General features: G+C 42.4%; 1 protein-coding gene across 2 annotated transcripts in view; it reads left to right on the forward strand.

Moving 5' to 3' along the window:
* Nucleotides 1-15,953, forward strand: part of LOC119482013 (NACHT and WD repeat domain-containing protein 2) — a 58,317-nt gene that overhangs the window by 11,574 nt on the left and 30,790 nt on the right. For both annotated transcript variants that reach the window (XM_037759370.1, XM_037759371.1), the window contains one exon: nt 4,383-4,471. In XM_037759370.1, coding sequence (XP_037615298.1) covers nt 4,383-4,471 — 89 coding nt within the window. The remainder of the gene's footprint in view (nt 1-4,382; nt 4,472-15,953) is intronic.

Consider the following 15,953-nt stretch of genomic DNA (forward strand, 5'->3'; position numbering starts at 1 on the left):
GTGTTAGATTGGAAATTACAAGAGCTTTGGTCTCTAAATGTGACGCACGTGTCTTGTTTAGACAGGTCAGTTCACTCAAATTCAATACCGACCCTTTAAGCACCTCAGATGCACACACACACTCTGTAGGATCCATGTCAATATGGATGACCACCGTGTCGCAGCTTTGTTCTATTTGCTAAGACACTCGTCTTGTGGACTTCTCCATCTCTTCTAATCAGGGATCTCTAAGCAGTTGTGCATACCAAGTGCCTCTGGAGTGTCTGTTGGTGTATCTTGATGAGAGCAGAGTGATTGCTTTGTCAGGGGCTTGTTGATGAGACTTGGAGAGGGCAGCTGTAGAGTGACCGCTATCTGGAGGAATGAAGGGCCAGCTGAAGCTATGTCACTGGAACTAACTTCATAGTGTTGGAGGGATTTTGGTTTAGCTTTTTAGCTCGTTATCCATAGATTAAGGCTGGGTGATATGGCTTATTAATAATATCTCAATATTTTTAGGTATATATCGCGATATACGATATATATTTAGATATTTTTAGACTATATCGCGTCATACAATATATATCTTAGTATTTTTAGGCTATATCGCGATATATATATTCGATATTGATGCGTATGATCATACCAGTATGATCATTCTAGCAAATTAATCTGAACACTGAGGTGGTGTATTGTCTTATTGAAGTCAAATTGGTCTTTGGAAATGTACTCTTATTAAGTTTGACTAATTATTCACACAATAGAAATTCAACTTTTCACCGAAATACAGTTTGCAGGCGGTAGTTTTAATTAGCATTAATTTGACTTATTATTTGATATTAATTAATTTTGTTTGATTTCATTATTTATTATTGACTGACTGACCTATTGAATTTTTGTGAAATTGCCACATAAATTCATCACATTCACCGGAAGATCACTTTTTATTTTGAAGCCAGTTCTTGGTCGCTTTTATTTTGAAGCCGGTTCTTACATGCTCTTACCGTAATGCCTAGTATATACACGTACCGCAAAACAACGTGGGGGCTGGTTTGACCGTCTTGACGTCTTTGACTCGCTTTGGCGCTTCACTTCTTTCTCTCCAGACTCTTTTTCCCAGTTCTCTGCTTACCTCCAGATACAAAAACACGCCCCATACGCACATCAATGCTCATACCGAGGCGTTACACCGAAATCTGTGACCGCAGAGGAGCCAGCAACATGAGGTCACTATTTCTGACGGCTGTTGGATTAAAAAAATGACTTGACAATTAATATTGTACTCAATGTTTGCGATGTAGTCATTCACTACATCCCACGTAGAACAAGCTGCAATACATCGAGTATATTCACTATATCGCCCACCTCTACCATAGATACTTAAGTCTTGAGTTCTGCTGAGATGGTTTGTTGATGTTTAAATCATTCAAGAATGTGAGGATTTGAGGATTCATGTCACCGTAAATAGAATATATTTGGGTTTAAACTGTTTGTTGGACCAAAAAAAAGGCAGTATGAAGATGTCAACTTGGACAGAGGGAAATTATAAAAGGCATTTTTCACTATTTCCACCTATTCAACACTGAATAATCGATGGAAGATAAAACGTATTGTGAGCAGCAGCCCTTGCGTCGAGTATGAAAGAAAGAACCAGGGAACATTTGACTGTGTTTCTGTGTTCGACTGACCGCCCATGAGTTCCCTAAAGGACGAGGGAGGAAGAGAGAAAAGAAAAGGAAGTGAAGGAAGAAGAAAGAAAAGAGCTGACAGGACACATCTGAAAGGGAAAAGATAGATTGGTCGGCACTATTGAAATAAACAGATTGGAAAATTGGAGGGAGGGACACACACAGCGAGAGAGAGAGAGGGAGAGAGAGAGAATGTACCATCCAGTCTTTGTTCCTTTGCATGTGGGTGTGCACACACTAGACACACACATACGTCAGGCTGCCATAACTCATCATCATCCCACAAAAAAAAGAGAGAGAGAGAGAAAGAGAGGCGTCTTGCAGTTATCAGCACAATACAAACAACAACACAGTTTAGTCTGTCAGGTCACATCGAGATGGAGTTACGGCAACATGCAGATTTAGATTGCGCTACCTTTTCCCCCCCAACACATCTCCATAAACGCTGCTATTTCTGCCGTTATGATGTCACCGTGAGACACTATACATTTACAGTAGTGCATCTCTGATGGAATTAGATGGGAGCTCCACCGATGCAGCAACTGCCATTTATTTCATTTGCATACTATTACAGCCGTTCAGTTTCGATTTGACATTTCGCTCGGGTAGCTGTAGGCGGATATTTGTACGGTCACGGCCCAAAGCCTTACTAAAGATAGATGAGAGAAAGATTCGTCAGACTAAATTTGCGGGCTCTTCTGCTCACGCTGCGTATGACACGGTTAGCGGCTGAGGGGATGTTTGTGCGCCGTCCGTCCGTCCGCGCGTCCGCCGCGTGTGTGTGTGTGTGTTCTTTGTTTCGCGCATGTGCGAGTCTTGGTCACACGAGGCCTCTCTGTCGGGCATGTTCTGTTTTTAACTATCCGTCCACACCCTTCAGAAAAAGAGAGGGAGAAAGAGACTGGGCCTGTCCGAATACATTACAGTAACCATTTGGAAGACAGTAGGAAAGAGAGGACAGGAGGGAAGAAAGTGGGACACAACAACAAGCCGTGGGCACTCACTCCGTGACACTCCGACTGTCCAATATGATCACTGCCTTTGTAATGCTGCATAATCCCACATTCTTCAACAGTGTGTGTCAGCGCTGCTGCTGACTGCAGCTCTTCTAGGTAACCACGTATTTTATGGGTGTAAAAAGGGGTTGCATATTTAAAAATTATCTACATACATTGATATGAGGCTGGCAGGGATTACATTAGAGGTGATTAGTTGATTAATCCATTAGTTGATCAAGCAGAATTTTTTACAAATGACTGATTATTCACCTGTTGTCCCAGCTGTCCAGTTAAGATACACCCCCAGGTTGAACTGTGATATTTGTTGTGCTTTCGACCCTGACATACAAAGGTCAAATCTCGTCTGCTTTTTAAAGGAATAGTTCAACATTTTTAGAAGTACAATTATTCGCTAACTTTCAGAGAGCTACATGAGAATATCAAAAGTAATAGGTGTATTTTAGAATTTTAAAACGGACATTCCCATTCAAATCAACGTAACGGGACAGTCAGAGAGGCGGCTATTGTCATTGAAAGTCACGGACTTACTGAGGCGAGGTTTTGCAGTAACAACTAAAACGAGCAGTGCAGTAGTAAGTCCCGTTACGAAGCATTACACAGTAAATGAGTCAAATTTAACAACGTAATGCTTCATCTTTACACTCTTTTGTCACAGCATAGAAAAGCACATTGCTATCGCTAGATCAGTGACGATTTTTTGTTCGGCTCACTTTCTGTAACCAGTGTAGCATTAAAGCTAGCTGGCTTGCTCATTTCGCCATGCTTTAATCATAGACTGTATACAAGAAGTGGACGTAATCACCGTGATGTCACCCCTTGGTTTGTGGACTGCCGTTTTGAAGCCTCAAGTTCAGCATTTTTGGCCGTCGCCATCTTGGTTTTTTGCAACCAGAAGTGACACAAAAGGGTGGCGCTAAGTACAACCGAACGCTGAATAAGACATTTTTAGGTGACCAAAATGTTACTTTCACAGTGTGTTTGAAAGTTAATTGTAAGACGAAAAACACGGACAACTCCCAGACCGGAGAACGCAGCGGTAGCGACCTGTCAATCACAAGGTAGCCACGTCCTAAAGCATCCCCTGCTTTATGGTCTGTTTGACTCTAAATGGGATCATCATTTACTAAATGAACATCATGCTGTATTGAAGAAGACTTGAAACTAGCGATTGAGACCATAAACTCATGTTTACAATGTTTACTGAGGTAATAAACCAAGTGAGGAGTAGAGTCATTTTCTCATAGACTTCTATACAATCAGACTTCTTTTTTGCAAGGTTGCCCCCCTGGCTTTAATGCTACGCTGGTTACAAAAATGAGCTGAACAGTGGGCTGGTGGCGAACGGCAGCGCTGGGTCTAACAGTCCCTCCGCCTCACTCGCCACCGCTCCAGAGAAGGACAAGCTACCTAACTCACCTACCTAACTGACACATGTTAACAACTAACAACATTCGCCATTTATTTTTGTACGAGTCAAATGACCACAGAAAACAGTTCAATGTCCGTCCGAAAGAAGGTGAATAAGCGTATTTCCCAATTGTCTTTAATTTTCTCTATTTTAGCTGAGCTGGCCATGTAAATAAGGATTTTACTATCATTTTTAGATAGCTTCTGCTCCTGTATACATGAATGCTTAAAGTTAGCTTCTTTTTTTATTTTTAACGCTTCAAGATGCCCTCTTTTTTTGTCTCCCTAGACACAGAGGCGGAGAGGAACGCACTGAAAGAGCACGTCTACCCCAAACTACGAGACTTCTGCAGGGAGAACTATGGGATTGAATTCCAGGTAACATTCCCCCTTCTTTCTACCTCGATTTCTCCTCTGATTTTTTTTTTCTTTCCTTTCCTTTCCTACCTCCCTCCAGCTCAAGGAGCCTATAACTTCCAGAACAGTAGTTTGCCAGTACTGACTCTTAAGTGCCTCCAAATCTACACCGCGGCTTACACATTGCCTGGAGGGGCCCCCAGGGCGTCACGCAGAGGTCTCTGTCCCTTTAAGCGGACAGAAGGCCAGCAGAGATAAGGCTTCAAATGAGTGAAGGCTGGTACAAATCTAGCTGCGGATAAGGCAGCGTGATGCGAGGACCTTCCCTTTGTTGTTGTCGGAGAATTGCAAGCGTTTCTCCCCGCGGTGTCCACCGATCGGGATCATTTGCATTGCAAATCAGCAACGCTGCACGCGGAGAGAGATTGCTATCAGAGGGTTTGTTTGTTTAACAAATCCAGGAGAGCCCTCGAGTCAGGGGGAGATTTCTGCCGTAGATTGTTCCTGGAAAGGATTTGAGGAGACTTGTGACCCCCTGAATTGTTTCGCAAAGCTGCAGTCAGCAGGGTGTCTGCAGCTAATTCCGCTTTCACGCGAAGAATGTTTGGATCATAAACAGCTCCGAGCACATACCGTCTAAAAGGTGCTATAACAAGACTAAATACAATAGTGGTTACAGTTAGAATACCTCCCATGTATGCACAGGGCTTGGCCAGACCTTTACAGGGTCTTGGATTAAAGACTCTGGCTCTCCTGTTTTTAAATCATCGCCATATTATTCGAGTAAGAAAACAAACTAAACTTCGAAGAAAGTAGAACCACACTCATTTTCAGCAGGCTTAAAGCTATGGTTCTTCAAGAAAAGTTGGTTATATTAGTTGAAATTCTCATTACATTTCCAAAAGCAATCAATAAATCAAATGCTCTGACAAAATAATGAAAGAAATTCTGAATATGTGGCCCGCTGCAGGACTGTAATAAGCCCGTCCAATCATTGCATTCAGCCCGTATGGCTGCAACAGGAAATAGCAATGTGCAAAATATGTACATGTGTTTGAGTAACTAATGGCAGTCGGATTGAATCAGTTTTGGAATATATTTGTGTGTAGGCCGAGGGTTCTTATAATAGTGGCCTGATTGGAGGACTTGGAATGAGTTGTGAAGGACGTGTGATGAGGGTTGTTTCATGTCTAAAAGGTTAAATAAAGGAAATATTCTCTCTCTTGCTGTGCACAAGTTGAATGTTTCCCACTTGAGTCGGATGCACAAGCAGAAGCTAATAAAAATAGATTATTGATACCAAATCTAAGTCATTGTTTAAATCTTTTTTGTTGCGTTGTTGCTGTTGTTTCACAAAATTCTGTTGAAATGGTTTCGTGAGGAGACTCACCAATGAATGGGAGGAATAATTAACCATTCAATATATAGCTTCCAAAGCACCATATAAGCAGATTCTCCACAGACTTGTGAACCAGTGTTTAATGACAAGCACCTACTGCCAGTTGCAAGAATTAAAATACTATTATTACAAGCATTAATTGTATAAAGTCAAAGGGTGAAAGGTGCGGTAACTAAACAGAAAGATCTCACCGATTCCCTCAAATGTCTGCGTGTGACAGAGAAGTGCGAGATAATGCAGGACGAGCCGGGGCAGAGACGTTTTGGCTCCGGTATCCGTGGCCACGTGTCTGTCTGGTGATTCAGCTCTCTGTGACGAAGCGTGAGCTGAAATGATTATGCAGAAGGCCTGGGAGTTTATACTATGACTCACTTAGTCTCCCCTCCTCCTCTTCCTCCTCTATCCGAACCCCCCCCCCACTCCTCATCCCGCACCCACCCACGCAATGTGAGAATTGGCACCTTGGCTAAAACGACAGTTTACTGGAGCTTGAAAGCGTTTTTTCTTACGTACGGCATGTCGTCGTAGCCCAAGTAGATTATTTTTCTGGTTCATTTTTTTTTTTTTGCTTGGATTTGTAATTTATGCGTGATCCCCGCCTCCCCTTTCACACACACACTCCGTCTTCTCACACACACACATCCGCTGGCACACACTGACACACATATGCCAAGCTGATGAAACCCAATTCTTTCACCGGTCCCTCATCGCTTGACTCAGTTTCCATCCAGAACGCTCGCTTGAGAGTACGGAGAGGGGGATCGCGGGAGACGGAGAGAGGGATGGAGGGCGCGGAAATCCGGCCCAGGGGTCAAGGGCTGCGTCCTCATTCAGTCAGCGCACAGCGGTGACGAGGGGGATCAGGCTCCGTGATCCCTTTTTTTACCATTTCTATCCCCATGTTTCCTTTCTCTTTCATCACTCATATGCTCACTTCGTTGTGTAAATTACACAAAACAGACACACGTAAAGATCAGGGGTCGGACAAGGTTTTCAAGCTCGGTTGGTCAGCACCTCTTTATTCAGTCTCAGAACACTAGTCTCAAATTGGACCCAGCCAAGGGGTCCTAATTAATTGAATCAGGTAGGCTCCTGTTGTATCGACACTTATCTCGGGTCCAACACCTGAACGGAGACGATAGTGGGACGCATGCTGCATTAGAATCATCTCAGGAGTAAAGTGTGTTTGTGACGCGAGGCAGAGAGTGTGAACTGTGCTTCGCGAGGTGAAATGACATGAATTACTGCTCTTTCGACCATGGCTCCTTGTTAATTGGTGGCGCATCGTGCTGCTGCCAGTGTTCCCTCTCTTTTTTGGACCATATTTTGCATTGGGCCTAATTATCCTCAGGATTTATTCGGATTGGCTCGGGTCTCTTTCTTTGAATATTAATTGATTTATTTCTTATCAGGTTTGGGTAGATTTTTCTTATAATTAATGGATCGATTGTATTACATATATTAGGTTTTTTTTTTTAGTGGCTTGGCAGGCTCCTGAGCATAGACTTTATGTAAGAAGTGGACGTAGTCACCATGACGTCACCCATTGGTTTGTGGGCTGCCGATTGAAGCCTCGAGTTCGGCATTTTGGCCGTCGTCATCTTGGTTTTTTGCAATCAGAAGTGACATGAGAGGGTCGAACTAAGTACAACCGAACGCTGAATAAGACATTTATAGGCAACCGAAGTGTTACAATTAACTTTTGATGAACTGAAAACACACTGTGAGACAGTTAAAGTTCTAAGACTGACAACTCCCAGACCGGACAACGCCGTGGTAGCGACCTGTCAATCACAAAGTAGCCACGCCCTAAAGCATACCCTGCTTTATGGTCTGTTTGACTCTAAATGGGACCATAATTTACTAAATGAACATCATGCTGTATTGAAGAAGACTTGAAACTAGTGATTGAGACCATAAACTCATGTTTACAATGTTTACTGAGGTAATAAATCAAGAGAGAAGTAGGCTCATTTCCTCATAGACTTCTATACAATCAGACTTCTTTTTTGCAACCAGAGGAGTCGCCCCCTGCTGGCTATTAGAAAGAATGCAAGTTTAAAGCATTGGCTTCACTTTTCAGACCCGGAGGTTGCCCCACTAGTTGTTTGTTACTGTGCATTGGCGACCAAACTAGTGTCCCCTTTAGTGGTTAATAAAGTCATCCATTTATCCTTTTTTTTTTCAGCCAGGACACATTACTATGAAGAGAGTTTGGTTTTAGATGGAGCAAGTTTATTGTTGGAGCACCTGATAACGGCAGAGCTCATTAAACTGGTTTTGGTGATGTGGAGCTGAAAATACATCTTTAGCATATATTAAAAGTGGAAGAAATTTAATTAAAAAGCAGAATTTTGTCTAGATTACATATAAACTTTATTTCAATTGCATTTCGATAATTATATATTTCAACTTGTAGCAGGTTGTAAAAGGTCTCCTGGATATATTTCTTGCAAAAAGCAGTACAAAAGTGGCTAGATGCTACCACCGCACCACAGTTGCAGCGGCTGCTTTACTTCCACTTCCTATTATCTTAACCCATCTTGAATTTCTTAGACTCATAAATCATCTTGTTACAATACAATCACCTCCTCCCACATGCAGGATTTAAACTGAATCTCGGGGTTACTGGAAGCAGCTCTGTTAATAATGTGGTCGGACCTCTCTATGGTTGCCAAACTCACTGACCGTCACACACACACACACACACACACACACACACTCAGACAGTGCAATTATAATAAAAGTTTCCTGGCCGCAGCTGTGAGATTCTGTTCAGCGGCTGTCACTCCGACGTCTTTTGCGACTCAAAACACAAGATGGGGAGATGACATTTCACGAAGATTTTTTAAAAAAGCCTTTTCATGTAGTCCATTATGCTTGCACTTTTTAAAAGGCGGGAATACGTCTGTCAATTTGTCAAAAAAGACGCAGTGCTCTTAGAATATGTCACCCACTTAAAAATATAATAGCTAATAATTTCGGTGAAAATGTATTTTCAACTCTAACTATTTATTTTTGCTGTGTTTTCAGACTGATATTTCTAAGATGAATAACTTTAAAGGGAGAACTGTTCACAGCGTGACGTATTCATCACTCTTCCATCTGTTTACCTTGCTGCCATTTTGCTCAATTTGTGTCTCTCATTCTTGCCCAGTCTGTTTCTTTCCCTCCTTGGCAGTCGGCCATCGTCTCCATTCACTGTCCTGCTCTGACACGGTTGTTTTTTTTTCCTCTATTCAGTCTACAGAAACATATCAACATGCCAACTGCCTCCACAGGAGTGATGCTGACAATCAGCTTAGATAATCAAAAAACAAATATGAAATGCCTCTAAGGTTTCCGTTACACTGTGTTTTGTAAATTGGAGAAATATTCGTTCGTATTACTGTCACCGTGATGATTATATTATATTATATTATTCAACCCCGTCAGTTTATCCGTGTTCAGCAGGATACCACAGAAAACATCGGTGACATTTGATGGACAGATAGGCCTGGGGAAAAAACACAAAATCATGACGTGATGTTTTTTTCAGTGTTGTTATCCATAACTATAAAGCATAGAGACGTGTTTCTTGTAGAAACAGACTTAATAATATTGTTAATATATTGAGAGATATTCAAAAAATTACAAATAATTAAAAAAAAGATCTTTAAAGTTGAGATGAAATGGGAAAAATGCCCTTTTTTTAACCCTTTAGGATCACACCCCTAGTCATATTGTGCACTTATTTAACAATATATTAAAATATATATATATCTTTGTATTTATATATTAAAATTAGGGCTGTAAATCGATTAAAATATTTAATATTTAATTAAAAATGAATCACACATTTTCTATCTGTTCAAAATGTACCTTAAAGAGAGATTTGTCAAGTATTTAATTCTCTTATCAACATGGGAGGGGGCAAATATGCTTGCTCTATGCAAATGTATGTATATATTTATTATTGGAAATCAATTAACAACACAAAACAATGACAAATATTGTCCAGAAACCCTCACAGGTACTGCATTTAGCATACATAATATGCTTAAATCATAACATGGCAAACTGCAGCCCAACAGGCAACAACAGCTGTCAGTGTGTCAGTGTGCTGACTTGACTATCACTTGCCCCAAACTGCATGTGATTATCAGAAAGTGGGCATGTCTGTAAAGGGGAGACTCGTGGGATATCTTGAGGTCAACATAAGGAGCGTGTCCTCTTCACCGAGTCCGCCATGTTCCTACAGTAGCCCAGAACGGACAAACCAAACGCTGTTAACTTTACCTGCATGGGCCGGAGTCGATAACGTTACTCGTTCCCGTCGCCGCCACTCTCTCTCTCTCTCTTGCTTCACCACTCACTTCCCACGTACACACACACTCTCTACGCACTGGCTCTGCTCCAAATGGCTCTAGAGAGGGACATTCGCATTTTCGCGTTGGCCACCATAGCTCTCCAACACGCTTGGCACACGGGAAAGGCTTGCAATCTCCTCACCTCACCGCTAGATACCGCCAGATCCTACACGCTGCACCTTTAAATCCCTCTTGTAACTGTACATCACTCAAATATTCCGATTCACTGGGACTTTAAGTGTAATCGTACAATGCTGTATATTTCACATTCATTTTGAGAGGGATCTAATAACACCTACACTTTTTTCAACCGGTGAGTTAACAACGCAACAAAGTGTCTCCTAGTCAGTCTGGCCGGCGGGTAAAAGAAAGCTGAAGTGAGCAAAGACCGCTCAAGGGCTAGAAGTGTGGGTGAAACAGAGCGATGTTATACACCAAATGATATACTGCAGGCAATGTGATTAAAGAAATGAACGGCCTCAGAGCAACTGGTTCCCTGCGTGCCAGCAGTGTGTTTACGCCATTACAGTATATGCTGTCGGGTTTGTGCTCGGTTTTAATGCAAAAAAAGGCCTGTATGCCCCAGGATATTCAGTTTCTTCATCGATTTGAAAATGCATACATTTCATTTTAGCATAACAGCGGAAACTTCCTCATTGGCTGAACTACAGGGCAGCTGAGAGATGAGAATATGTAGAAGTAGTGTTGACTCTTTGACTCTACTCGTATGGCTCCCATGAATTTTAAAAGAACATTTTAATCAAGTCTGGCAGGTATCCTGACAGCACAATCAAAGTATAAAGATTGATCGGTCGACATTGGCTGCAGAGAAAATGGGAACAATAGAATTTGATGTCTTTTCTTGAACTTTCTGTACATAGTGCATTCTCAAAGAAGTTTTAGAAGTGTTGGCAATTTGCAGTCTGCGGTATGCACCGGCTGGTGAATTGGTCAACACTCGGTTGTGATTAGTTTTTTTCTTGCTGGTTTTCTTATTAGTTTGTGGAGCTTCCAAGTTATGTCTGCTCCCATTTAACTCTCAAGCACCTCCATCTGGCGTGGAGATGTCAAGTCACATTAAGAATGCTGGTTCTAAAGCTGTGATCCCCTAAAAAAAAAAAAAAAATCACAAAATTTGCTTTCATTTAAAGAGATAGTTCAGTTGTTTTGAAGTGGGGTTGTATGAGGTTCTTATGCATAGTCGGAGTATTACCTACAGTAGATGACGGTCGGTTCGCCCCCAGTTTGGAGAAGCAGACAGGAGTTACCGCACAGAAGCAAAGCAATGTACTGCTGTGGACGGGGCCGGCAGCAAAACATATTATAGCCACCTAAAAGAAAGGCCCACCTAAAAAAATCAATATCAGTTACTATATTTAGAATATTTTCACAGCTTTACATTGCCATGACACAGCTATACAGTCTATGTTTCTAATGGGAACTGAAGCCGTTATCTATGCTCTCGCCAAAGCAACCACCAGACTCAATTGAAAAAACAGTAATTTTACCTTGCAGAACACAGGAGCTGTTGGTCTACTTCTGCCTCGATCTGTTAGTTTGTTTGTGTTAATATGTGACTTTGGTAAGTTCGGTTTCACCAAAGTCACACAACAGCACAAACAAACTAACCGATCAAGGCAGCGGTGGACCACTGTGTTCTGCAAGGTAAAATGACAGTTTTTTCAATAGAGTCTGGTGTCTTTGGCGAGAGCGTAGATGGATACAACGGCTTCAGTTCCCCATCGGAAATGTCTGTCTGACGGCAAGGTAAACTGGTGAAAATATTCTAAATATAGCGTACGCTTAAACTGATATTGATTTTTTTTAGGCGGCTAAAATACGTTTTACTGCCAGCCCCGTCCACAGCAGTACATTGCTTTGCTTCCGTGTCAGTACTCCTGTCTGTTTCTCCAAACTGGAGGCGTGCCGACTGTCATCTACTGTAGGTAATACACTGACTATGGATAAGAACCTCAAACAACCCCACTTCAAATCACCTGAACTATCCCTTTAAGGGCACGATCAGCAGTAGAGTTACTTTCAAGCATCTTCCGCTATGAAAAATGTTATCTCCCTGAGTAGCTCTATGAATAAGAGGTCTGCTCCCTCCACTGCTGGGTGCCTCATTATAGCCACCTCGAGTCACGTGATCTCATTACCTCATGTCTTTGACCGGCTCTTAACCTTAACTTGCCACGGTTGAGCTGCAACGTCTGAAAACACCGCGCCGCAATTACCCCCGTGTGTCAGAGCTCGACAGGTTCTCTCGAAAGGCATGCATGTGAAATTTCCTCTCTCCGGCGCTCATCATCGACAACCTGAATCAACTCTTTTTTTTTAGATTCGCAAAGTGGAATTTGACCTCTTATCAAAGCAGGCCGACTATTGAAATAAGTTAAGTAAGACATAGCATTAAGAGATCTAACATTAAGGTCTAAATCCCTGCTTAACCTCTCCTTCCTGTGATTTGCCTTTGCCGGGTTTTAAATGTATTTCATATCACTGCAGAATTTTCATATTTGGCCACAGATTTGCTGCTTAAACCTGCACTTTCCTTGAGCGCCGAGAAAGCCGTATTCATCAAACATTCTTAGAGATTTACTACATGTTCCTGATAAAAATTGCCCGCAGTAGAGAGCTTAAGATATATTTATGTTGGCACCGTATCTATTTTTACTGTTGTTGTTTTTGCCTGAGAGTCTCTGGTGGTGTTGGTGGGGGGTTCTCTGCCTTTTCCCCCCCGCCTGATTTCATGCCCTTTCTTCCTGGGCATCTTGGGCATAATCCCAAAGTCTAATAGTCTAACATTCAATAAATAAAAAAAGACTTCTCCTGCACTTGACCCGCCATGGGCAAAAGCCTTCCAAGGGCATTTAGAAAGCTGCTTAGCAGAAGCTGCTCCGGCTCTTACGTAAGCAACGGCGCCCCCACTACTAGTGGGAGAAAGAGAGAAAGAGTGTGTGTGTGTGCAGGGGGGGGGAGTAATCAGAGAGAGGAGAAGCAAAGACGAAGGAGAAGTTGGCGTGAGAGAAAAAGAGAGGAGGGTGAAAAGACGCAAGAAAAACAGTCCCACAGGAATCCTCATCTTCTTCGTTAAAAATAATCCCTCGTCCAAATACTTTCCCCTTTACTTCATTTACGTGTCCATGCCTATTTCGGATAAACACTCCTCGTATGTTTCTCCCCTTTTCTCCCCTTTTCTCCCCGTCATCCATCCCTCCATACTCCGGCGAAGCGCAGCGGGGGCAAATTTAATCAGTGTATCCTCCCCACACACACGCACGCGGTGAATGGATGTCTTTTAATTACCGCGCATCCTCCCAGTCACCTGCTGGAACCCAGTAGAAAACCCAGTATCGTAATCTGGGGGCGCTCATCTCACTTCGCTCATCTTCCCCCCCCCCTCCCTCCGCTCTTTGTCAACACAGGGCCGATTGCAGTCTCCCACACATTGTGCGTTGGAAGTAGATTAGTGACACTGATACACAATGACTGATGTGCTAAAGCAATGAGTTTTCCACAACAGTGAGGGGATGCTTATCGTGTGAGTGGGAGAGTTTTCTTCTCCAAAGTAAAAGCCTTTTGGTGGTTCAGAATAATGGAGAGAGGCTTATAACTATCACCCAATCAGCCCAGTTGTACAGTTTCTATCCCGCAACCACTCTTGGTGTCATTTATATCTCTGTTGGTACAGTCGTACTGCCAAAAAAACTGGTTTAGATCTACAGAAAATACATCTTTGATAATCAATTAATCATTTTAGTCATTTATAAAGCAAGAAATGCCAAAGATCCTCTCCGTTTTACATCATTTAGAGCTAAAACAATGGTTTGTTTAAACATAAACCATCTGAGAAGGCGTCCCTGGAAACTTTTTGGAAAAGGGAAGGCACTTTAAAAATACTTGGCAGGTGATTGGGTGAACCATCTGTCAATCAAACTCATGCCGAAGCCAGTCGGGAGAAGAGCGAAAACATCTTTTCTCTTCTTTCAATTAAGAGATACTGTCCAGTTCTGATAGAACTGATGCCAGTATCTACGCTAACCTCTTCAGGAGACGCCACTTTTGTTGAGAACGAACAGTCGCTCTTCCGTGTCGCCTCACAAACGCCTAAGCCACGCCCCGTAGCTGCCAGTAGTTCCTCACACGACCCTGATTGGTTCGTGGATGGTTGCGATATGGTTTACAGGATAGGAAATCAAAGAAATATGTATTTTTTCGCTTTCTAGTGTTTGCTTGTTTTTCCATAATGGGAGTAATAATAACCCTTCGGTTGATAAACGTACAGTATGCAGCCTGCGGACTCGCAACTACACCAGTGTATCCTCATGCAACGCTTCGTATGATATCTATCGTGCGTTTTCCTACGAATGTCCAGCACCACGTGTTCGTTCGTTACATGCATACAGTCTTTTTCAAAATAAACTTCCGTCTTCACAGAAAACAACTTGGTTAGGTTTAGGAAAAGATCGTGGTTTGGGTTAAAATAACTACAGAAGTGGCGTAGCTTAAGTACGGAAATTACATGACAAATAAATCAACATTGACTTCTGGTTGTACACGGGGTACAAACACCGATCTCCTGGGCGAAAGGCCGGTGTTTTTTGACCCATCCGTCCACCCCGACCTCTTCCCTACGCTGCATTTGTTGCTCTTTATACCTCCTTGTTTGCGATAACGTGGATTGAATACAAATTTACTTCATAGGCTATACAGTATATGAATTACTGTGAATTATTTATAGCTACGAAACGGTGTATGAGAACAGCCTGACAACACATAGCTTTGTTTTAAGGTATTAAAAGGCAAAACGTTTGGTAGCTACTGGAATAATTGATAATGAAGATGTGTGTTAGTGGTAGCCTGAGGCTGTGGAGGGAAATATGCAGCCAGTTTGTCGTAGCAGTAAGACAGCTGCTCACAGGTGCACAACAACGATCAAGCAGATGAGCCGAGGCATAGCTCCGGCACTCCTGCTGCTCCCACCGATAGTGGGAGAGGCCAATATCTCCCCGACCGTCAAGTCCCACACTCTCAATTTCAGCGCCATCCGGTTATATGGGGGCTGCCAGTCGACGCTGTTCTCTGCCACACTGCGGATGTGTCAGTCACTGTGCCAGGCTAAACTCATTTGAGCCAGCTAGTCTGGTGAGCAGCAGAGCATGAAGGAAGAGGGAAGCTGAATAACTGCACCTCATCCCCCCCTGCTACTTTTTACTCCTCAAACACTGTCATCAGGGAGACGGACTAGCGGAATCGATAGCTATAAGAGAGAAGAAGGAGAAGAATTACGTGACCATGCACATTCATTTATTTTAAACCCGAGGCTATCAGGAATAGTGTATCTTATTGTAAGCCAACATCAGGCTCCAAAACAGTAATGGCTTTAGTTCAACTGATTTTAGAGTGTACTATAAGCCTGCTGATCCCCATTTGAGCTTTTGATTAATTATACTTTGTTGTGTTTGTAAAACCCCAAACTTGGCATCAGGTTCTTTTCCTTTAAATTCCCTTAAATACAATACGCTTCTCTGCTCAACTGTTTTAGTTTTTTTTCTCAACTAAGTTTGTTCAATTTCAGTGTGTGCATGTAATCTGACCACCCTGCATTTGCAGTTGTAATTAAACAATGTGTTTTTGCAAGTTGTGCGATTACAGTAAAAGCTGTTTTGCAAGAGCTCAAAATGTATCTTGTAAGTGCTCTCCTGCAAAACAGCAACGTCTCTCAGTGAAACAGCAAGTGCATAACCTTGTT

The sequence above is a fragment of the Sebastes umbrosus genome, chromosome 22 (genome assembly GCF_015220745.1).
Source record: "Sebastes umbrosus isolate fSebUmb1 chromosome 22, fSebUmb1.pri, whole genome shotgun sequence".
Classification (NCBI taxonomy): domain Eukaryota; kingdom Metazoa; phylum Chordata; class Actinopteri; order Perciformes; family Sebastidae; genus Sebastes; species Sebastes umbrosus.